Raw genomic sequence first — 24,771 nt, forward strand, 5'->3', positions numbered from 1 at the left:
GCCCCCGACCCGGAGCTCCTTGGCCTCCGCGTACCTTATCGTCGGGAACGACGCGAGCACGGCGGGTCGAGCCTGCGTTGCTGCTGGTCCCAGTCCCGCTGCTCCTGCCACGACAGCGCGAGCAACAGAGGCGCTCGCGGGGGAGAAGAAGGCCGCATCCGCGTCCGCATCGTCGGCGCCGCCGCCTGCCGCGGCGGCGTCCGGCAGTGTAGAGAGAGGAAAGAGGAGGGGATGAGAGGAAGAAGAAGGCTGGGGGTATTTTGGTCTATAAATTTTGATAAATACGTTGAAGGGGTATGTAATGGCATGTTTCGGAGAATTTTGAAAGTGTAATGGCACGGTTTCAATATGATAAATAGTAATGACAGATAACTCGGATAATTGTAATGGTATAGATCTAATTAATCCAAAGAAAAAACCCGAAGGAGGAGCAGGCGCGAGGAGAGTGAGGCTGAGAGTTGGAGGCGAGCTAGGCCGCCGCCGCCGCTTCGATCGACTCGGATCGACTCGCCGCCACCGCTCGCGTTCGGTGAGGTCTCCTTTCCACTCCGGCCTATCGACGATACGTGCGTTTGGAATCCATCGGCATTTTGGGATTCTCGGGGTTTCGTGGCCGAGGCAACTGCAGACCAGTGCGTTTTCCTCTTGATTCATTGCCTGACGCGGGATTCAGTGCATGGGGGGTCTTTGGTTCTCGCGTTGTTTGCATTTCGGCGACTGCTATGCTTCGTTGGGGGCTTTGTGTGGGTTTTCTTCCAAAATCCGGTTCAGAAATCCTGGCCCCCCATCTCATCGTTAATGCCCGCCCGGGCGATCGCTGTTTTTGGTTCTAGCTTGCGTTGCTGCGATTGCTACCTTCATTGAGGGGGGTTGTAGATTTAATTCCAAATCGTGGACGGAATTCCGGATTCCCCATTTGATCGTCGATGCCCGTCTGGATGGTGTCGACGCATTTTGGGGTGCCTGTTCTAGTTCCGCTATGATTTGGGGAATTGTTTGTCACTTAGGGTTGCCTGGATTACACGTATTTTGCTATATGAGTTTCTCTTTATATTTTTATATATATTTTTTTTTGCTGCTGATGTCTTCGTGCTACTCTACTAGTCCTTGATAATCAAGTGGGGGCGGATTTGGTGTTTCGGCTATATTGTTCAGAAACCATAACTACTCCTCTGTATGTTTCCATGCAATATCACGTAGCAAATATTTTGGTTCTCTAAATCAGGTGCAGGTTGCAGATTTGTAGTCCAAATTGTAATCCATTTTATTTCATAGGAATTATATGTTATCCAGCAATTTCCCGCTGAGTGGATTTCTGATTTCTTAATGCACAACTATTCTCAATTGTGAAGAGGGGTCATGCCTGTGTTTTTTTTTTCCCGCAGAAGTATTTTAGTTTTTGGTTAGCATGACAAGTTGTTTTGGTTTCACCTCTACTAGCAATTTCTTGTACAACTGACTATGAACTTAATGGATTAACATTAGTGATTGACTTCTGATTCATCTAATAGGATGTGATCTTGCTTTCTGCAGCTATGATGGGCTCTTCTTCATCTTGGTCTGCCCAAACCTTTGGGTCCTCTTCATCTTGTGTTGGCGCAGGCTTTGGGCAAACCGTGGGCTCCGTCTCCTCCACTCCATGGGGCAAGTAGCCTTTCTTTCGACTAGATTTTTAATGCCGTCATTCCATTATGCTATTTTTTATTTAATTCTGCTAAAGTAGGCCTGCAGGATTCTTACTTCTTATCTTTGCCACTTCCAAAACAATATGCAGAATGCAAGAAATCCACAAACATTCCTGCTCTTGTATTCTGTCTGTGCATGGGCATTTATTTATTTTTATTTAGTGGGTGTTAAGTCTTAAATCATTGCTATTCCTGTTCTGCTCATCAATAAGTTGGATGAACAAGTGAAAGATTTAAGTGATTCAATTGTTTTAACAGCTTCACAAGTCTTTTGTACCTTTTGTCCATTTCACTATATTGCTGTTATGTGTTTTTATAAATGTACCATTTTCTTGGGTCAATATGCTAATCTATTAATTAACAAAATCTTGTGGGGACTAGATCCTGAAGATACTAACTCTAGATCTATGGGATGATAATTTATGATCTTTACATTGAACTCCCTACATACTAATCATTGTTAGAACTAATATATTCACACAACTCTCATCTATTAGACATTATCCTCTCTAGTGCGACTAGGGATTTGCGACAGCTTAGTGATTGGCATGACACACAAGGAGCACGCGATTAATTCCAGAGACACCATACCACTGGTTTGTTTTAGGAGCAATTGCACTGATGGGTGAAAATCAATGTTGCAAATAGTCCGCTATAGCTGCGGTATAGCCCCGCTATAGCTTCTAGAGACATGCTCCGCAATGCGATATTGCAAATATTACTGCTAATGCTGCTAACTCCTCTATAGCTAGAAATAGCGTCGCTAAATTCAATAGCACAGTGCTGCTAACTCCGCTATATATATTATAAATCACATATACACATGTGATTTATGACTGTAAATTAGAAGTTGTGACTTAATTTTATATTTGATTGTATCCGCACTCGTGTTCGCACATATACTTATGAAATATATGTTGAAATTTATGATATTACTAATGTTTGAGTCTAAATTTTGATGGTTTTTTGGATACCACTAAAGGCTGTAGCTGCCGCTATAGCTTCTATAGCTTTTCTAGAAACACTCCGCTAAATTTTATAGCCCATGATTTGCGACATTGGTGAAAATTATAGTATACTACTTTCATGCAGGAGGCTGTAGAAAAATCATAAAGGGTATTTGGTGTTTAGAGAGCATCTATAAAATTATTGTATTAAATCCTCTGAGTCAGTGTCAAATACATGAGTTGACGCATTGGTGATATTAAACAGTCCACTTAGAAACTTTATTGATGGATTAGTTCAATTTCAAAGAATGGTGTCCTATTTGCACACACACAAGACAAGTTTGGTGACCTCCAACAGAACTTACTCAAATATATCTACTGACTCTAATGGGTTCTAGTACTCCCTGTGCTCACATTAGAGTCATCTTTTCCCATTGACTTTTATGTCTTATCAGTGCCCTTTGGATTATTTTTTTCCTGGATGGGAACTACTGCCGTATCTCCACTTCAACCGCAAGCGAACTCCTTTCAAGGAACTAGAACTATTGCGAATCTGCGGATAGGAGTATAGGACCCATACCTTGTCTGCTTTGCCCTTAGCCGTGCTCATCTCGGAACATGCCAACACAAGCATGCCTTGCCAATACAACCATTGAATAGATTTCACCTGTACCCCTGACATCATCTATTGTGACAAATATTGGTACAATACATATGAAAGTAAAATACTAAATATGATTGTTAATTCTTTGAAAAATACTAAATATGATTAGAGGTCTGGTTCAAAGTCTTGCAGCAATTCAATCTTCAGATCTTAGCTACACAGACCAATCCTTCATTCTTTGATTGGTGGGCAGCTGCAAGTTCTAGAGTGGAGGGCCAGGTCCAAAGAGGCTTAAATTCCATCATCATCTTGGCAGCTTAGTCTATTTGGAAACACCACAATGGATGTGTCTTCGACGGTGTTATGCCCAATGTTTCTTATGTGGTTTCGGCCATAATAGAGGAGCTGTAGCAGTGGTCTTCTGCCGGGGCTCGAGGAGTGTCACACCTCCTCGCCCAGGACCTTCGGGCGGTTTAGGTGTTCTTTTTGGTCAGGTCCCACCCTTATATCTATCTGTAATAGTCTGCAGGAGTCCATTGTAAGAGCATGATACAGGCCCCTAACTGTATCACTTGGGGTTTCTACCCCTCCCTTTTCTTCTTAATATATTGATGCGCAGTTCTCCTGCGCGTTCGAGAAAAAAAAACTAAATGTGATGAAAATACCTAATGAAAAGACTACCCATATCATCAGCATGTAACTGACTGGGATTTTTCAGTACTCAGTATATAACTGACTATATCAGATAGGTTGGTAGTATCTGACAGTGACATTCTGTCATGCAGAGGAAGCATCCACCCATGCACTTTTTTATTATTCTTTGAAATATTAGGTATTGCCCTTTTTTCTAGGATAATAGCTAGCGGAATATATATGTTTTCTCTTACCATTTTTAGTTTCTTAGAATCAGTGCTAAACATCTGATATTGATGATTCTGATTTCATATTGCGTGTTGCAGCTACCTTCCCTTGGCCTTCTCCAACCTTTATGGTGTCACATACACCTCCTTCAGGGTCCCCATGCTGTAATTTTATGGGTAAGTTTTATGGCTACTATTTGCTGTGGGATGCTTAGTTATAAAGCTGCTGTGGAAAAGTAGTTATGGCAAACCTAATCATATCTTTGGCGAATCAAATTGAAGTTAGTTATTGCTATGAGTGTTCATCTGACATTTTTATTTGTTCTGTTTGTATTTGTTATGCTGTAATACCACTTTCTGCAGTTTGGTTTGATATGGACAAAAAAAAGAGTAAAATATACAAAAAGTGTATCTACCAACAAGACCATTGTAATTTGTCTGAGTGCCATATTGAGCTTTATCTGTTTCTAGTCTGCAAGACTCCAAGTACTTTCTGGTTTTCATTAGTTGTTATGTTACTGGATACAATAAGGAATCACTTAAGAGTTTCAGCTGCTAACATTAAATATTTACAGATAGTAATGGAAGCAGTTGGTTGAAATAAGTCAATGACCCATTGACCCTCACTTTGCAAAGTACTTACAAGCAGTCATGTCTACACCTACGTTCCACCTCTGTGACTGTCTAATTCAATGGTTCACAAGTTGGCAAATGTTTCTTTTCTGTTTGCAACTGCAACTCCCATTTTGGTTGTAATTGTTTGCTCATCTGATTGACTTCCTTTTCAGATTTCATCATCTTATGTATGTGTTCTTCTTTTCCTATCCTAATTTTGTAGGGGTATCTGAACAGGGCAGCAGGGTATGTGCTTATGCGCCAACCGCTGTTGATGGTCCTTCTAATTTTTATCAGATTCAATCGATTTCGGCAATGCTGGTAAACTGCAACAAGTCTCATGAAGAGCTTCGACACGAAGATTATGAGAGAGGGGACAGAGGTAAGTATCTGAAACAATCTCTGAACTTCAAACTTGTTCTGAAACTTTTGATCTATTAAATATGGAATATTATCTTTTTAAAGAAAGAAAGGTTACTCTTGAAAATTTAACTGTACCAAATTTATAAGGGGAATTATTTTTGTTCTTAAAAACAATATAAAATCATAGACATGAGAGTAACAGCTAGTAAAGAAGTCATGGATGTATCAAGTTGTCCAGTTGGATCCTTATTTCTCTACAAGTCTGGGTTTTCCTACACTGATATTTCACATGATCCCAATTCTGAATGGTCCTTTTATTCTTAATCTCCCATTGCTTATGTAGCTATTCCAATTTTCATCAGAAGCACCTTCTTATAAGCTACAAAGATGATTAGTGTGGCCTCCAGGTTTTATTTTGCATTGCAGTGTACCTTTTAAATATCCTGTAACTTAATCTGAACTCTGAAGCATATATGCAACTTATTAGCATCAACAATTTACTGTTAAGCTTATTTTGTGTCTGAATAGCGGTTACACCTCAACAATTTGAGTGAGAATAATATTCACATTTACGTTGATCTGTTAATATTGTATTCCTGAATTGTGTGTTTCTCTTTTTTTACTTTCTTTTTTAATCCTAATAAGCTACTTTTGCATGCTTTAGGAGGTGACAGTCTGCAGAAAAGCATTAATCCAACTCCTATATTTCCTGTGTTCTCATCACCATCATTTGGTTTATCCTGTTCAAGTACACCAGCATTTCACTTTGAGGCCCACGACTCATCTCATTGCTCCATTTCAGGTACTGTTTCACCATCATTTGCACGTGCACGTCCATTTCCAGAGTCCACTGAGCACCCCCCTGCAGAATTACTGCCCTCAACACGAGGCTCCACCTTCAGTTCCCACCCATTCTGCGCCGTTCGAGAAAAAAAAAGTTCCAACCCATTCTGGCTCCCATCTGCTCAGTCATCATTTTCATCTGGAGATTTGCAATCCTTAACACAAGGTCATAGTTCTTACACTCCTGGACTGCCATTTTATCATTACCTGCCCTCAAAGCTAGCATCCATGGGAATAACACCACCTCTATCACACACTGAGTTTCTAAAGAATCCCTCCACCTATTGTCCTAGCTCATACCAGTCACCTTTTACTGCACAAGTAGGAGGTGCACATTCAGCTTCAGCATCAACACAATCTATGGTAAGTCTTCCTATAAAGATTATTCACTTGCGGAAATGGACATTTGCTTATGTGATTTATAACTATTTCTCTTTATGTTGGTTTGTTGTTAGCAGACCACTGCAACATTACCGTGCCCCCATTTTGCAACCTCCACGTCTGTACCTACTATGTGTCGGGACAATATATTCAGCAACTCAGCAGGTGCATTAAATACAGATTTAGCAGAAGCAACTTCTACTGTAAGTATCACTAAAAAGTTTGATAAATCATCTGTTATGCTGTCATAGGTAACAAGGTTTCATATTTGCGTTTCTTTATTAATAGCAGCAGGGTACATTCGGTCAAAACTTCCCCACAACATATACTCAGCCTGGAAAAACTCCATTGATTGGTTCTTCAATTGCCCATTCAAAACCAGCTCTATCTTCAGATGCTCATTGTACTAGCGTAAGTATCCTGCTATCCCTGAATGACACTCTTTTTCCTGAGGTGCTGCTTTCATTACTCATCGATAATTCTGTTTGCAGGTCAATCTTGATTATCCCAATAATACTTTAGAGTTGCATCTTCCGGTCAATGTCAGATTATTACGCATTCATTTTTCGTCAAGCAATGATGGCGCTGGAATTTCACAGGCAGGATACTATATCTGCATAGTCCAGAATGATGTTGTGTGGTAATATGAAACCATTTCTGTGCTGACATGCATGCTGTTATCCTTCTTGGCAGGTTCATTCTGGTCATGTTGCTAAATCTACAGAAGCACCTATTTCTCTATCTATCTATCCTGGGGAGAATCATGAGCTGATTATCCAATCGGTTGCGAGACCTGCTAAGGATCAAATGGGCAAACAGTCTAGTTCAACGGGTGGATCTGGTAATGTTTGAATTTCTTGCCATCTAGTACTAATCTGAGATTCTGACTTATATACTTACTTGATTAGATGGCCTCATTCAAAATATTACTCAGGATGCAGTTTTTGGTTAAACGAGTGGGGTTTTCAGGGGGGAGAAGTGGTATTTCTTATCTATAGATAATCATTTTTGATAAGTGGTGCAAATATACTCCCAAGTTTGGTTTCAGGATCCAAATGAAATAATTTTGCTTCCGCTTCTTGTGTTTCCCTTGTACTGTTATACTCCCTCCATTCTCTTTTGATAGTCCTATTTCCAAAACTCAAATATTCTCAAATGATAGTCCTACTTGCTATTGTTAAGGACTATGGCAATAAATAGCACCAATAACAAGGAGTTTCTAGCAAAGACATTGGGGGACTAGCAAAAAGTCTTGTGTTACATTAATTAGATGATAAGCAAAGTTGCTTTTCCTTGGTTATTGTGTCAAGGTGAAATAGGACTATCAATAGAGAATGTAGGGAGTACCTTGTAGCAAGGTTACGTTTCATTTTCTTTATAGTTAGCTAATTAGGAATGCAAGTATGTTAATGAAGTGTGCTTCTTGATGTTTTCCAACTTATATTTCTGAAAATAAAAAATGTCGGAGGAAATACATTGTCATTTACGTAGAGAAAAATATGGTGGTACACTGGTACTATTGAGAATGTTTATTCAAATAATCGTGAGTTGAATAACCATTTTTATTTGTTTAAGCAATTATGGACAAGCATTATGAGAAGTGATGGATCACGATCGAGGTTCTTACCTTTTGTCTGTGGCACGAATGTAATCTAGTTTTCTTGTTTTGTGTGTGCTTGTTTTTTTTGGGGGGGGGGGGGGGGGGGGCTCAGATTGGGTTAGGTTAGGTTTACCTGACTGGTACTCACTTTTTCTCCTTTAATGAAATGACATGCAGCTCTCTTGTATCCTTCGAGGAAAAAGAGGATTGATGAATCACAATGAAATACATAATTTGGTAGCATCATTGTTTATTTATTGCCATTACCTTACTCCGTTGAGATACATAATTTCATCTTTTTAGCAACTTAAAATGGCAAAGTATCGATATGTATTGTAACTGAAGATTATCAATCCTCCTGTAGTCATTGATTCATAATTATTGCAGATCCCAGCAAAGTTCACAATAGCATTGGTCGTCCACCATCCAAATCTGCTGGGAATCAGGAGGGGAGCAACGGTGATGCCCACTCGATCCAGAAATCATTAGCTGCACCAGAACGTCAAGTGATCACCAGGAGTGTGCTGCCTCGGCTCTACAATGCAGATTACTACACTGTGCCGTCAATTGTGGAACTTGCCGTGAACGAGAGCGAAGAGCCAGGTTACTGCTCCCGAGTGCCGCACTTCACTGTAGGCAGGCATGGCTATGGCAGCGTCAGGTTTGATGGGGAGACTGATGTGCGGAAGCTCGATATCGCATCAATTGTGGAGTTTAACAACCGTGAGATCCTTGTATACAGAGATGAGAGCAACACGCCACCTGTTGGGCAGGGATTGAACAAACCTGCAGAGGTCACTCTCCTGAACGTGAAGTGCATCGACCAGAAGACTGGGTTGCAGTTCACAGGGGGCCCGACGGTCGACAGGTACAAGGAGACCCTGGTTCAGTGGACCAAGGAGCACGACGCCGAGTTCGTGTCCTTTGACCCGATGAAGGGGGAGTGGAAGTTCAAGGTCAAGAATTTCAGCCAGTAGGGTGCATGCAGCTTAAGATCCTAGTCTGTACAGTAGGCTCTCACCCCTTCTGGTTTCTCAGAAATAGCTATGCACTCATGCACTCTAGGCAGGCGTGTTAGCATTAACTGCTGAGGCAAAATACTTAGAAACAGTGAAATCAACTTGGGAATATTGAACTCCAATGTACGGTTGACGCAGGGTCCAGCTCTGGTGACATTTTAGTTTCGTGCCGTGGTTTTGTTGCGTGTATTAGGTGTGCAGATTGCTGCTTTAGACTTTAGAAGCTGTGGAATTGCAAATATGCGGATTTAGATGACTGATGTTGCTTCCGCGCTCAGTAGGTCCGCTAGGAATTGTTTGCACCTTTTGAGTTTTCAAGCTTGGCTATTGCACGATCGAGCATTTTCATCTGGACCTTACTGAAGCTGAGTCACAAATAAATAAATAGTTCGAAAGACGCATCGCACACTCGACGACTGAGTCGATGGCCCTAAGGAAAAGGGAGGTCCAGAAGGGGACGCCGAGCGATGGCAAGAGAACACGGAGAGAATTCACGGGAACATTTCCTTTTCGTGTTGCTTTTGGTCCAAGGATTCCATCACGTCTCGTTGCTAGCATTAGTAGCTGCCTGCGACTTTGCACTGAAAACAACTTTGGTCTGGTGGACGGTTTGATTCATGCATCGAGCTCTTTTGCCATGGTTGGAAAATGGAAAGACCAGAAGTACACTTCCGGGTACTCTTCTTCTATGTTTTTTTTTCTCACCGTTGATCTGTGAGAAATAATTTTAAAACTCAATTTATAGACTTGAGGATATTACATAATTGTCCCTTTTTCTGTAACCAATCCTTCCGTCCTATCCTCAATCCTACCCATCTTGCCGTTGGACATCCCGCCACCACTCCGCTCGTTCGTCTCGCACCCAACTTTGACTTGTTCTTAGGGAAACCGGTTTGCATACTCACTGAACGCTGCAACAAAAAAATACTATTAGGGGGTGTTTAGTTGGCGAAAAAGTTTGAATTTGGGTACTATAGCACATTTCATTGTTATTTGATAATTAATATCCAATTATAGATTAATTAGGCTTAAAAGATTTCTCTCGTCCTAATCAGTTAAACTGTATAATTAATTATTTTTTCAATTATATTTAATGCTCCATGTATATGTCTGAAAATTCGACGTAACAGATACTGTGCAAACTTTTTTTGACCTAAACGCTCTCTTACTTTGCATGACACCGCTGGATCATCGCCGGCATCCTCCCAACGGCCTATGGCCGGCAATCTGCTGCAGCACCTTCCGCACTGTACACTCATTCATGCCTGATCCACATATGACATGGCAGCTTCTACTTATGTTTGTACTCCTTTCAAGTTGGTAAAGAAAATCTTGACAGATCTCTAAAAACAACTTTGATCACTATCTTTTTTTACTAAAAATTATAAAATATAGTCAATATATATACTTTTATAAAACTACATTTCATTTCATGATGAATCTACTTATATCTTTTCCGTATATATTTTCAAACTCAACCTAAAAACATTTATTTATCATTAAAATTTAAAATGTTTGATTTAAGACAAAAACTCAAAACGACCTACTTTACTAACCCAAAGGGAGTATCGCTCATCTAGGCGAGGCACAAGGCTTGTTTGGTTTCAGCCTGGCAGGCAGGTTACCGCCCAGGCAGCGACATCCCACCGCAGGCAGCCAAATCCGACGGCCTGGGGAGCTGCCTGGCCCAGGCAGCTGTCGCCAGGGTCCAAACCAAACATGCCTTCAGCCATGAATGATGCAGCCGTGGCTAGAATTGATCCAATGCAAACAATAATAATCCGGTTGCCAACCAACAGCAAAACAATCATTCATGGCACAAACGAACATTCATGAATGACCCAACCTGTTGCCAACAACGAAAGAGGCACTAGTGCCATGAATGATGCAACCAGCATGTTGCCGGGCACGCTGCCGTGAGCATGGGAGGCTGTGGTGATCTCTCGGCTGCTGTCCAGATTCAGTGTTGTCTGTTTCTCTAAAATTTTGTTTGGATCACAGATTGTAAAAGTTATACTTGTGGATACCTTGTTCGACTAAAACTGATTTTATTCTTTGGATCTCCAAACAGTGACTGAATGTTTGAGGCTTTGAGCTCCTCCGGCCTCCGGGGAGAGGTGGCATCTCGCATGTGGACATGTAGAGGCCAGATGTCGGAGCACAGCGGCTGTAGTGCAAGTTAGGAACGCACAGCCTACAACATTCATGGCAGAAGCTAGAAGAGGCTGTCGCAGCTGCAACACGTACCTACGAACCACATGCTCCCTCCATTCTCTTTTGATATAGTTTTATTTTCAAAATTCAAATAATCACAAATGATAGTCCTATTTACTATTGTTGAGGACCATAGCAATAAATAGCACCAGTAACGAGGAGTTTCCAACAAAAACATTGGAGGACTAACAAAAAAATCTTGTGTTACATTAATTAGATGATAAGCAAGGTTGCATTTCCTTGATCATTGTGTTAAGGTGAAATAGGACTATCAAGAGGGAGTACTACACAAAATTCGCAGCTCACAATCTCGAGATGTGTGTGATGCATGCATTTCGCACAATCCACCTGGATAATTTGCTACGGTGGCTCTCCAAGCACAGGACACGCCCAAACGCGATCACATACATGAATAGGGAAGTTTACAAATATATCCGTTATTAAAATAAAATAATAAGTTAATATGACCAAAGGTCCCATTTTTTTACTAGTCCCACAATTTAATACTTTTCAGAGTACTTTTAGGTACTTTCTATATATTTTTCAATCACTAGATTTCTTTCGATGGACGGTCCTTGTTCTTTTCAACCATCGTAAAACTTTCCGTATTCTCAAGCGCATGGCTAATGGTACTTGTACAAGCTTAGAGCAATGCATTATACTGAAATTGCTTTTAGGTGTACAAGCTTAGAACAATGCATTATACTGAAATTGCTTTTAGGCTCCGTTTGGTTGTTGATATTGGAAGGCTTGGTATTGAATTGGGTCCAATACCAAATCAGACAGACTTTGGAAATGAGTCACAATACTAAATCCATTGTTTGGATGTTGATGAAATTACTAGATAGAATTCAACAAAGTGGCAAAATCTAATTCCTGTTTGGATGTACATACAATCAAATTGAGAATCAACCCGTCTTCTCCACTACGCCCAGCTCCCATCTCCGCTCCGCTCACTGCGCCCAGCATCCATCGCCGCTCCACCTCACGTGCGGCCTATCCTGCCGGTCTTCTCTACTTGCTGTACCCGGCCTATGTACTCATCCATAGTACGCGCGGGGGGTGGGGGGAGGGGAGGGCTGCTAGACCCGGCCTCACGCGCGGCCTTCACAGTGGTAGCGACGGCCTCGCACGCGGCCTCTGCAGTGGCAGCGGCAGCCTCGCGCGCGGGGTTGTGGGGCTGCTAGACCCGCCCGCCGGGGCGAGCCGCTTCTAGTCGCCAGCCGCATCCCGACATGCGTGGACGGGGTGCCACTGCCGGAGATGCAGATTAAGGAGGCCGGACGGCGAGGGAGAAGGAGGCTGCGGTCGGAGATGTAGATATGTAGGGCGGCCGCCGCCGGAGATGCAGATGGTGGACGGCCGCCGGCAAGGGAGAAGGCACGCGCTGCACACGGGCTGTCGGCGGCGGCCGCAGGGAGGGTAGATGGAGGAGGCGATGGGGCTTCTTTTTCTTCAAGGCGGCGGACGAGGGAGCTGCGGGCCGAATGCCTCGCGATACCGAGGGTCAAGCCTCTGAATTGGGGGGTGGGGGCGTGGGCGCAATAGAAGTGAATGCCGCACGGTATTTGTTCGCAATTCCGTTTTTCAATTCCCTCAACATCCAAACGGCGGCATTGGTGACAGCAAATTCCAATTCCTAATTCCATACTCCAATGCCAACATCCAAACGCAGCGTTAGGTAAATTCCGTTGAGAAATTCAAGGGGCAACCCTTGTTTTTATTACACTCTACTCCTAGAATTAGCAGCTGCATCCGAACTGCTTTCCGTTCACAAGGAATGCCACAGTATCGTTAACGTTCACCACTGACAAAGGAAATGCACAAGTGGTCATGAGACACGTGTTGGGGAAAAAAATAACGCGGGTAGCCAATATGGTCAACTGACCTATATGAGAATTTGTCACGAAATGCGAGATGTTGCTTGGAAACGTAAGGATAGACACTAGCCATTTTGTCCAACTAGGTGCGAGAAAACAGAACCCTCTACTGACAAGATTTGTGAATGTCGTGATGGGAATCTTTGGTTCTAGACGTTATATCATTGTCACAAGTTGCCGACACGAATAATTTATTTTTATATAAAAAAAAGAAAAATAAAAAAATACCAGCGGGTCAAACAGAGGCACCAGATATGTGCTCCAACTCACCAACCCCTCTTTTTAAGTTTCTTCAGGGTTCCCAATTTGATGTGACGAGAGCGGCATGTGATTCCGGGAGCACGAGCGACGAGCAAATGGGCACGAGAGGAAAGGCGACCACCAGATCAGGCAAAGCTAGGCGCAAAGCACAAACAAATGCGGCTGGTAGAAGCTTAGAAAATGGGCAGGAAGAAATCCTTTGGATAGCCACATATTCCCGTTCGGGAAGACAACTTGGATCCCTGGCGAGTTTGTTGGGTTCATTGTGTGCCTTGCTTTGATGCTTTGTCCCAAATTAAAAAGGAACGTCTGAATTATGAAAGCCAGGAAAATGAATACTAATACTTGAAGCCCCCCTCTCCCTCATTGGGCTTGGAATTTTATTGTAAACGATGGCGAGATGGATTATTGAAATTTACTTTGCTGGATTCACTTGCTACTACAAGTTTGCATGAAGACATCAGTCAAATTCTGACCTCAAAGCTGGCTTAGCGTCGCACACATCACACATGCGGCCATTTTAAAAACCATCCAACCATATACTAGAATAGAAAGTTACCAGGCCTGGTCATTTGTTTTATTGTTTACGTACTCAGACGCTGCGGCCTTTGATTTGTTTGACCGTCTGTTGTGTTCGGAGGAGAGAAAGACAGGGATCTATCATGCTTACGGTTGTCTTTCGCTACATGCTGCTGTTTAAAAAGTTGTACCGTACTGCTGGGCTTTTGGATCTATCACGCTATCTATATATTCTATATAGACGGAACCCACTAAGCGTCATTTACTCTTATTTTTCTGCGACTACGTTAAGCCACATCACTTCTATTTTCATTACCGTCATATTATAAGTGTCCTCTAAAATCCATCCGTCCATGTATCATCCTCTCATCCTCCACTAGCATTAACCATAATAATCATAATCCTCCACTAGCATCACCCACAATGATCATAACTCAAATACCACTACTGATGGCTTTTCAACTCATCGTCTGACTTCTCTGCTCCCTTCCCGCAACTACAAAAGATGTACATCCTCTCATAGATTTATTAAAAAATTCTCTCAAATCCCGCAGCAATGCGCGGGAAATCACCTAGTTAGTTAAATGAAAGAAACCACTGATGACAATCATTGTACATAAATAAATATTAAACTCAGCCTTTTTTATTTTTTTCAAAATGTAATACACATATATATATTTATATTTATATACAGTTATATACGAACACACACTCATCCCATATGAATATATAGATGCATATCCTACCTCATGAGCATCCCCAAATGATTGGACATAATATTGACGAAGGCATGAAGTCACCACGGTCATTTTCTATCGATAGGTTGTTAATTTTTTTAAAAAAAACAAATCTAAAAATTACCAATGTTTAGTGTTTGAGTCTATGAGTCAAAATCAGTCATACAAATGTTCGATGTAATATTTTTATTTTCTTTATGTTGTTTTGTATCAAGTTTAATCAGATATGAGACAAGTTTCTAGTATCTTTTTTAAAAAACAGTCATACATGTTCGAACCAAAATACCTAACAACTCAGCTCTAATCAGTTCATAACCTTTTTTTTGCAATACAATATAACAAACATTTGTCCCTACTTGTACTACTTTATGTACGTGATTTTGAAAATGAGTTGGATCCTGAATGATGCGACAATGGCAATCTCTATCCTCCAAGATCCACGGTGGCAGCACTTAGTGGATACGGTATTTTTTTCATTACTTTTTTAAAAGCTACAGTCTGCCACATCTGTGTAGCACTTAGTCCTTGTGCTCGACTTTATTTCGACAATAATCCGTTGTATTTAAGTAGATTGGTATATATATGGTCGTGGCCATTTTCATAAGATCCTACCACAACGAAGCCAAGGCCGTGTTTGGTTACAAAATTCCAAATTCCAAATTTTTTTCCGGCACGACTTAAATCTAGACGAAATAAAAAACGCATTGTGACTGTTGTCTGTAAATGGCGAGACGAATCTAATGAATCTAATTAGACTGTAATTAGATGCTAAATTGCTACAGTAAATAACCTCTAATGATGGATTAATTAGGCTAATTAGATTTGTCTCGTGATTTACAGACGAGTTCTGTAATTATTTTTATGATTAGTCTATGTTTAGCACTTCAAATGTAGAAAGATGACTTTTCAAAAATTTTACAGTAGGCAACCAAACGGGGCCAAGTGATTTCCCTCTCTGCTATGCTACCTGTGTGTAGCTCACCTGACTAAAATTTTGTTTTGTCTTCTTATTTCACATTATAGTTTGACCACCAGTTGGATGACCGCCCTGTCCCAAATTCTAACACCACACTAGTGGGGGATCGTTCGCTGGGAATGCGTTGCAGCGAACGCTCTTTAGCTACTACTCCTCTACGTCCTCCTTTCTTCCGTTTCCTTTTTTCTTTCTCCCGACGACCACCTCGCCCGGGCCGCCCCGCCACGGCCAACCTCCCCCACAAGTCGTGGGCAGCTCGCCCCCGCTGCCGGCGGCGCCGCCCAGTCCGTCTCCGGCGGCTCAGGCCGTCGGATTCGCCACCGCCGTCTCGACCTCCCCCACCCTAACTCATTGCTGGAGCCTCGTCGCCGCAGCTCGCCCCCGCCCCGACCCTGCCCAACCGCCATTCCCCACCGCTGCGCCTCGCTGCTCCAGCGCCCGCCACCTCCGTCGGGCCGGCCTGCTACCCCTGGCCTCCCTCTACAACCGGAGAACTCTGGCAAACCAAGCAATCCAAAACAATAAGGCCGCCGACCTCCCACCGCCGCCCACGGCCGGCGGCCCACCTGGGCCGCTTCATCCGCTCTCTGTTTCTCCTGTGGCTCGAGGTTGAAGATGATGGTAGGAGGTTGAAGATGACGTTCTGTTCGCTGCTATCGTTGGCAGCGCACACGCATCCAATAAGAAATTCGGAGTTTTCAAAATGTAATTGTAATGATATGATTACAGGAACTCAGATGGACTGAGGTAGTTGTCTAGGAACAAATTTGTATCCATGTGATAACGCAACCTCCAACAGCTAAAGATGTCATCAATTGTTCTATGTGGTACATAGCCACTCGAACAGTTTTTTTTTCTTGTCCTTTTTTTCACGTATGACACACGATAACGTATACTCCCTCCATATGCGACAAAAGTTTAAGGGCATGACTCCAAGGAAGTACCGAACTGGAGTAGCCCAAAGCATCTTTTTTTTGAACTTTTTTTTGTAACACATTTCAACTCGTGATAATTGAACTTCTTTTTTTGGTTGAGATAAACAAACGGCCTTCCCCTCCAAAGCATCCTTTGACCAGTCGCGTGGCCGCACAGCTTATCCAGCACACCATGGCCCCACCTTTTTCTCCCTTCTCCTCCCCTGGCCGCCGCCCGCCGGCAGCGGCAGCAGCAGCAGCAGCAGCTACTCAGCTCTGCTGCCCATGCCCACCCCAATCACCGCCACCCCCAGCGCCCCTTGACCACCCTCTCCTCCTTCCCTCACTCCACCCACCCTACCCTCACCCACTCTTCCCCATCCGCCTCCCATGTCCCGCCTCCATCTCCACCCGCTCCTCCTCTTCGCCCTCCTCCTCCTCCTCCGCCCCACCCCGCTCCGCTCCCAGCCGGCCGCCCCCTCCCCGCCGCCGCAATGCGCGCTCAACTTCACCGCGCTGCGCCCCTTCCTCGCGCCGCCGCTGCCCGCCGACGAGGCCTCCCGCTGCGGGGTCGCCACGCAGGCCGTCACCTTCCTCCTCTCGCTCCACCTCGCCGCCACCTCCTCCTTCGTGCTCCCCGCCGGCGCGTCCTCCTGCCTGGCCCCGCTCCGCGCCGCGCTCCCCTACCCGCTCCCCGCCTCGGCCTGCGGCCTCTCGGGCCTCGACGCCGTCCTCGCCGCCCCCGGCTGCGGGAACGTCTCCACGCTCGCCGACTTCGACGCGCTCGTCCCGCCCTCCGCGCGCCAGGACATCGACGCCAGCTGCGACCACGACCTCTCCGCCGTCCCCGACTGCACCTCCTGCACCACCGCGCTCAGCAAAGCCGCCGCGGCCTACCTCTTTCCTGGATCCCCCAACGCCGGGAACAACAGCGTCACCGGGTGCGTCCAGTACCCGCCCATCTATGCCGGCGCCAAGGCGAGCCCCCACGGGCCCGCCGACCCGGCCACGGCCTACTGCCTTTTCCTACTCAAGGCCAACCCTCCTCAATCCCGGAGCTCTGGCGCCGCCCCCTGGGTGTACGGCGCCGCATTCGGCTCCCTCGCAGCGGTGCTCCTGCTCGCCGCTGCCGCGGGATCCTGCTTCATTGTGAGGCAGAGGCGGGCGCGAGCGGCCGCTGCTGCCCTGGCTGCGGACAGCAGGAGCAAGCGCTCCCAGGCCATGGAGTCCATCAGCGCCAGCACCACGCTCATCAAGTTCACCTACGACGAGATCAAGGCCGCTACGGACAACTTCTCCAGGGAAAGCATCATTGGCCGTGGAGGCTTCGGGAACGTCTACAAGGGGGTGCTGCGCGACGGCACCGAGGTGGCGGTCAAGCGATTCAAGAACTGCTCTGCCGCTGGGGATGCCGCTTTTGCCCATGAGGTGGAGGTCGTGGCCAGCGTGCGTCACGTCAACCTGGTCGCGCTCCGTGGGTACTGCATTGCCACCACGCAGAGGCAGGGCCACCAGCGGATGATCGTCTGCGACCTCATGCATAATGGCAGCCTCCATGACCATCTCTTCGGCGCTGGAGAGTGCCAGATGGCGTGGCCAGTGAGGCAGAGGATTGCCGTCGGAATGGCAAGGGGCCTGGCCTACCTGCACCGTGGTGCACAGCCAGCCATTATTCACAGGGATATCAAAGCAAGCAATATCTTACTTGATGATGAATTTGAGGCCAAGGTCGCTGATTTTGGACTGGCCAAGTTTGCACCGGAGGGGATGACACATGTGAGCACAAGGGTTGCCGGAACCCTTGGTTATGTCGCCCCAGAGTATGCACTGTATGGCCAATTGACCGAGAAGAGTGATGTCTATAGCTTCGGAGTCGTGCTTCTTGAGCTTCTGAGTGGAAAGAGGGCGTTCATTTCTCTCGGCGAGGGCCAGAGCTTTGTGCTCACTGATTGGGCTTGGTCTTTGGTGCGGAGGGGGAAGACAGTGGAGGTGATCCAAGAAGGAATGATTGAGCCTGGTCCAACTGAGGTTATGGAGAAGTATGTCCTTGTCGGTGCACTCTGCACACATCCCCAGCTGCACGCAAGACCGACGATGGAGCAGGCGCTGAAGATACTTGAGGCTGATTCTGCACCAAGTCCGTTGATTATTCCAGAGAGGCCAATCCCTGTTGTTGCAAACCTGGCTGAGATTGAGAGGTCAGCCAGCAGCAGTGGATCAGGTCAGCTGTTCAGCCCCTCTGGTTTCCGATCTTTTATTCATTCTAACGAGGACGCTGCTCTGGCATCTCCAAATGAAACATGATCTTAGCCCATTAGTGAAAGGTTATTGCTAGAATTCACTACATACCATATTTGTTTTTGTTTCATATGATTACACACTACAGGCAACGGTTGCACATAGCAATTTGTAGTTTTGCTCCCATAGGAAAAGTAAGGTTCTTGCGACAGTTGAATTCATTGAAACATGTTAGTGATGTTTTTTTCGTTCATAGATATTTAGCTTCCAACCTGCAGTAGCTATGTATCAGGATTCTGGATATGGAGGATAAGAAATTCGAAACTCAAAACATATCCCCTTATAAATTAGATTCATAACTTGCTGAATCCGATTGTGCTCTGAAGTTGAAAGGCAACTCAAATCCAGATATTAGGTGTTAGGACATATCATTTGGATGGAAGAGCAAGGAAATATTTTTGATAGAAGATGCCATCAGCTTCTATATGTACTGTACATCAAGCTTCTCGCTGTGGACCAGTTAGAGTGTTGGACTCTGGGAGTCATGGGAACTCCCCTTCCGACCCAGGTTGAAAGCGCGGTACCTTCTTAGAACAAAGCTCAGGGGAAGTCTCCACCTGTGGGTGGAGTTTTTTTATGCGTATTGTATTCATTAGATGCTATAAGGAGGAGGTATAAGCTTAAAATCATTATCCTATAAATCTGTTATGTTGTTTTTAGCTGTCAAGGTTTTCATTTACACTGTCAAGAAAAATACCAGAGGAGCTACTTTTGGTCCGTTGATATTTATTCAGTATGAATGTAGCCTGTAGGGTTGTTTTTGTTTGCAACACCATATCTCTTATGTAAGATTTTGACTATGATATACTCACTCCATCCCATAGTGCAATTCTAGCATTCAAAAAAAGTCCAACAAAGACTGTGATCATAGATATTGGACCACCTTAGTATTCTCTATTCTGCATGGTAAGTGGTCAAATTTGATTCCCGTTCTCAACTACATGCCCAGTGTTTCGGGGTGAGTGGTGTGTGTTCTGGGTGTGTCGTGGTGTTTGTGTTGTATGGCTATTTTGGCCTAACTCTTCTTCTCTTAATGCAATGATATGCAGCTCTCCTGCGTATTCAAGAGGAAAAAAACCTACATGCATGCCCAATATTTTGTTATAGCAATTTGTCAACTTTGACTTCCCATGTTTAGTTACATGCATGCCAGTTAATATACCTGTGGATAGCAAAAAGATGGCACCGCCTAGTTAGATAAGCTAGCGGATTTAATAAGGGCACCAATGTCATTTTACAGAAAAAAAATACAATTGCACTCTTCAAGGGATGGAGGGAGTATGTATCTAGCACCAGGATCTATGAATTAACCAAACAGAAGTAGAACCATCATGCAGTGTTTATGTTAAGCATAAACATTAGATGTGGCATGTTTACCAACATAGTAATCAAAATATTGTTGGGGGTAATCATTGACTGGTGAGCTCATTAATACTTGAGGGATGGTTCTCTCTAGTCGAACTGAGTCACATATATAATATCTAGATCATTTGTATCTTTCTTATGGATGGTTTTTGATCCTGAGGTCCAGTTAGATGTTTATCCATATTATTATATATAACTAGCGCTGTCTACACACTAAGTTTGTTACAGACGTGCCTTCTGAATGCTACTGAAGTTTTTGTAGGATCCTAAAGGAAGAGCTGCTTTGTAGATAGAGCGTAGCTCAGCAAACACGTAGCAGAACATTTTAGGCAAGCATAATCTTCCTGTGAACACATGCCTTCCCAAAGTGTTAACTTTTTTTTTTTGGGGGGAAATCAGAGTCTGAAACTGTTAACAATCTCACTTCCTGCTTGTATGACCCCAGCCATGTGATCCTATTCCTATGAGACAAGGTCTTGCATATGTGAGGTAAAAATATTAATTTATATCGTCGCATGTGGCATCATTGACCATGAAATGAGTCGAGTCCATCGGTCCAACACTCCAACCTCAGGTGCACGCGAGCAGCTTGGTGTTGTAGTATGATTGCCAGCTAATGTACTACTGCTTCCATATCCCTCTGGAGCAATAGAAGTTCTCGAGATTGTTTAGGGGACCCATGTAACAAGAAATGCCCATATAGTGGTAGCTTTGCTTGGTTTCTATGGTGGAAACTATGGTATATGGCAGCAATTCAAGTATTTGAAAGCCTGAAAACATTACCGTAACTTCGTAAGTCAGACATTACCGTAACTTCCTAAGTCAGACTAACTTCAGTAACTTAGTGGTTGCACCATTTATTGATAAATGGAAGGTATTAAACAGCATGGTTAAATCAGCAGGATAACTGCGATGCAAGGCAAATATATCTTAACATAATGTATATAAAAACCAAACCTTCTTGATTAGCAAGACACATAACTGTGTTTAGGTCCATAAACATGACATACAAACTAGATGCATTAGCATCTTATACTGAAGTTCGATGGAACTTTCATTATTTTCCCATGGACATTTCCTATACGAAATGCCCTATTTTGAAAGCTTCAGTGGGGCTTGTTGATCCCTTCTAGTGCTCCTGCTGGTGCTTCCTAATCTTGTTCAGCTTAGCATTGTCATGCTTCAAAGATGGTGGAAATACTGAAGGGGCTCCAGAGTCCAGAGGAGAACATCATGCCACTATGATCATGGCCTAGTGGCGGCCTACATGGATGGTGGTTCTTCATTGGGCACATATGCTCCTGAGTCTGGCTGGGACCCAGTTGGACTACTAGCTGCTGGAGTCTGGAATGCTGATGAGGAAGACCCCAGCTCTTCTTTAGGATTTGCTTTGTTCCTCCGCATTGCAGCAATGGCTTCTAGGCGTTCAAGCTGCAGGAAGAATGATCAATACTAAATGAGTTAAAACTTAAAATGTTTGTTTGCCCAACTCTGGTGTAAAGAATACTGAGGTGAATAACATGAACAGATGGAACTGCAATTTGTAAGTACATGATATACATTATTGGCAGGTGATATATGTAATAGTTGAGATATGAGACTTTATGCATCACAAAAGTGTTTTTGGCCATGTTCAACTTAAGGGTTGTTTGGTTGCACGCCACTGCTCGCCAAGCCACAGTTGTGGCTGCCACATCGATTTAGGCGCCTGTTTGGTTGGTGAGTATGCTTAGGTACGCCATAGAGACTTTGCCTGCCACACCAATGGTTTTAGATGTCGATTCTCGAATTTGGCCGCCACAGATTTTGGCGCACCACAAGTTGGCTTGGCTGGTTGCAGCGGGCAACCAAACATGCCCTTAATACCCACTTTCATCGCTAAGGATATATATGACAGTGCGTAGTGCAAAGATGTGTGCCTTCGCTGGTACTTTTTCATTTTTGTGCAATTATTGACCACTATCTTTAAAGGATGACCAAAGTGCCCATCTCATTTTTATATGAAAGAAATGATTTTAAATCTCTTATCTCAGAATTTGGGTATTTAAAACTAAGAATTTTTGTGAACGAGCATATGGAGAAACATGTAATGTAAATTTCATGCACTTGAAATTTCTTGTCACTTGGATTCTCTAAAATTTTTTACTTACCATGTTGGAATACCAATTTTAAGAAGTAGTATGATGACTGTCTATGTTAACAGTGGCGTCTAGCATATGATTCCAGAACAAGGCAAAATTCTCAGTAAGGATGCCAAAATTACCATAGTTTTAAAATAAATTTGATATTGCCCTAACACCGTGTGAGAGATGTTCTCTGGATCGCTGACCGCCATTCCTTTTAGCTCAAAGCTAACTCAACCAAAGAAAAATCTATCAAACAGACATGTGTGGTCTAACTGTAGCCATTACTCCCTTCGATTTCAGAAGGATGTAATTTCCTCTTAAAAAAAGAAGGATGTCATTTTGGACATTGGCATGTTCTGCTAAGATAAGTTTGACCACTAATTTCCATTGTAATTGTTTGTAATCAACAGTAGGTTTAGTGCTTATCAGTTCCTATATGCAGATACAAGATACAACACATGCCAAAGAAAAGCAACTCTGATATAGGAGTCTGAGATTACTTTTACAAACCTCAGCTTTAAGGCGAGCGTTCTCAGCCTTTAATACGCAAAGGCCACATACTTTTCTTCTCTCCACTAGACCCATTTCGTGGTTCTCTTCCCTCAGCCTTGCATTCTCAAGCCTCAGCATTGCATTCTCTTCCCTGATCATCTGCTTCTGTGATGAACATTATATTTTTATCAACTTATTCCTTGCATTATATTAAACTAGTGAGATTGTCAGAACTAGATAATTTAGTTACAAAATATTCTAAATATACTTGTTATTAGTGCAATCGTTACAGCATAGGTGATATACTTTCATTTAGGAACTGTATGTAACTTCCAAAGAAAATGTGATATTGCCGTCGAAGTACTCTGCGTCCTATTTTGCCACTAGTGTACCCTGAGTAACGAATTTATTGGAGTTCACACTTTTCTACATATTGATATAATTTACAGCCCCGCTGGGTTCCTAGGCACTTTTTTTTAAACAAAATCTTGAAAAAGGCCCATTTGGTGTAAATCAGAAAATAGGTACATTTACACCTTATGGTTTGTGTGCCAAATCCACAAAAAGTTGTATGAAGTGTAGTCAAGTCGTGTGTGTTCAGACGATATACTTATCTCCTTAGGCCAAACACAATTTAACTCTTCAAAATACAATATATGCAAATTTTATTCAAAATTTGTGTTTTCAATAGCAGTGTTTGTTTCCCTAAGGTTGCTAGACTTAAGACTATCATATATTGCAAGTTAATCATTACTTGACTAATTTGGTTGGTAGACTAAAATTTGGTAAACTATGGAAGAGCTGTTCCTGTCCTTCCCACATTTTAAGCATTTCTAGGTTTGGTCAAAGTCAATTTTATTCAATTTTGACTATCAATAGTAAATAATTTATAAAGATCTATAAAATAAAAATGCTTCCCATAATATAAGCATTTCTAGATTTATTACGAAAGTAGTTATCATAATATATAAGTGTCTATATTTAAAATAATTCATTCATGAGTATATTGATGGTCAAAGTTGAACGAATTTGACTTTGACCAAACCTAGAAATACTTATATTTTGAGACAGAGGGAGTATGTATCTTAGTCTTTTCAAACACAAGGTATATTGTTGTTGTTGTAAAACATGGAATATCTTACAATATTTAGGATACCATCATGATAAAATCACTGAAATTTTCACTTGAATAAGTTTCAATGTTTGGTGTTGTAACATGTGACCTTAAGTTGAGCTCGCTTGTTCGAAATCCAAATCTTCATTTGCTTTGATGGAAGTCCTGAGTTCCCGGCCATTTGGTTGATGTTTTTCCTACAAACGTATCAGGCTATGCAGAGCTAATAAAATTAAGAGATTAGAACTTCTTCCACAAAGCAAAAATATCAATATATTAGAACTTGCAAATTAATCTTTGTGAAGAAAAAGAATAGAAATGGTCTAGCTAAGAAAACTAAAAGTATCTCCAATATATAGGTTGGTTGAACCCTTGCTAATCCAGTTACGAGCAGTTCTACTTCCCAAAAAGCATATTAGTATAGAACCTTTACTGCAAACTAAATAAAATTATGTTCTTAGTAACTCCATGCATTGGAAAAATTATTACTATTTTTAAGAAAGTAAAAAAGTTTATATTAGTAACTTTGATGGAACATATCATGAAAATTGGTCCTAGTTAGTATAAAATGTTGTCAAAATGTATAGGATAAGAATTTATCCTTACCATTTTTCTCCATAAATGTAACTACCGAGACATGCACCAGTTTTGTAGTGCTACTCACAAGAGTTTGGTGTTCACCAACCACTAAAGAATTAAATAAAAGAAGAACCAACACTTTAATTACATATTTATATTCTACAATGATTATTTAGCATACATATATATACTAAGTCAAACTTGACCATGATCTTGATTGTTGTTACACACCCTTTCCCCCCTTTTGCTTGTACACAAAATCTCTTGTCTCGATAAAAAAATAAGGTAGGGTTCCCTTCCATCTCGGTTAACAATTTTTAGAGCTGAATTGATAGCATTTATGGTTCAGGTTTCAAGTCCGAAACTAGAAAAACCCTAC

At 42.8% G+C, this 24,771-nt stretch overlaps 2 protein-coding genes across 2 annotated transcripts; both read left to right on the forward strand.

Annotated features, from left to right (window-relative positions):
• Window positions 1–411: 411 nt before the first annotated feature.
• LOC120673339 (nuclear pore complex protein NUP98B-like) lies at window positions 412–9,173 on the forward strand. The gene is made up of 10 exons (XM_039954131.1): window positions 412–529; window positions 1,534–1,644; window positions 4,196–4,273; window positions 4,935–5,093; window positions 5,739–6,280; window positions 6,376–6,501; window positions 6,587–6,709; window positions 6,790–6,897; window positions 6,992–7,139; window positions 8,286–9,173. Exons 2-10 carry the CDS (start codon window positions 1,536–1,538, stop codon window positions 8,873–8,875), a joined length of 1,983 nt encoding a protein of 660 aa, XP_039810065.1. The 5' UTR covers window positions 412–529; window positions 1,534–1,535; the 3' UTR covers window positions 8,876–9,173.
• A 7,498-nt stretch (window positions 9,174–16,671) lies between these two features.
• On the forward strand, window positions 16,672–20,438 carry LOC120673340 (probable LRR receptor-like serine/threonine-protein kinase RKF3). The gene has a single exon (XM_039954133.1). It carries the CDS (start codon window positions 16,809–16,811, stop codon window positions 18,720–18,722), a length of 1,914 nt encoding a protein of 637 aa, XP_039810067.1. The 5' UTR covers window positions 16,672–16,808; the 3' UTR covers window positions 18,723–20,438.
• The last annotated feature ends 4,333 nt before the right edge of the window (window positions 20,439–24,771 follow it).

Source organism: Panicum virgatum, chromosome 5N, assembly GCF_016808335.1.
Source record: "Panicum virgatum strain AP13 chromosome 5N, P.virgatum_v5, whole genome shotgun sequence".
Lineage (NCBI taxonomy): Eukaryota > Viridiplantae > Streptophyta > Magnoliopsida > Poales > Poaceae > Panicum > Panicum virgatum.

Excerpts from the sequence above, each read along its gene's own strand:
- LOC120673339 (XM_039954131.1), top strand. The coding sequence starts at position 1,536 with ATGATGGGCTCTTCTTCATCTTGGTCTGCCCAAACCTTTGGGTCCTCT. Across the intron at positions 6,898-6,991 it reads ATGGCGCTGGAATTTCACAG|GTTCATTCTGGTCATGTTGC; the intron begins GCAGGATACTAT and ends CCTTCTTGGCAG. Across the intron at positions 7,140-8,285 it reads TAGTTCAACGGGTGGATCTG|ATCCCAGCAAAGTTCACAAT; the intron begins GTAATGTTTGAA and ends TAATTATTGCAG.
- LOC120673340 (XM_039954133.1), top strand. The coding sequence starts at position 16,809 with ATGTCCCGCCTCCATCTCCACCCGCTCCTCCTCTTCGCCCTCCTCCTC.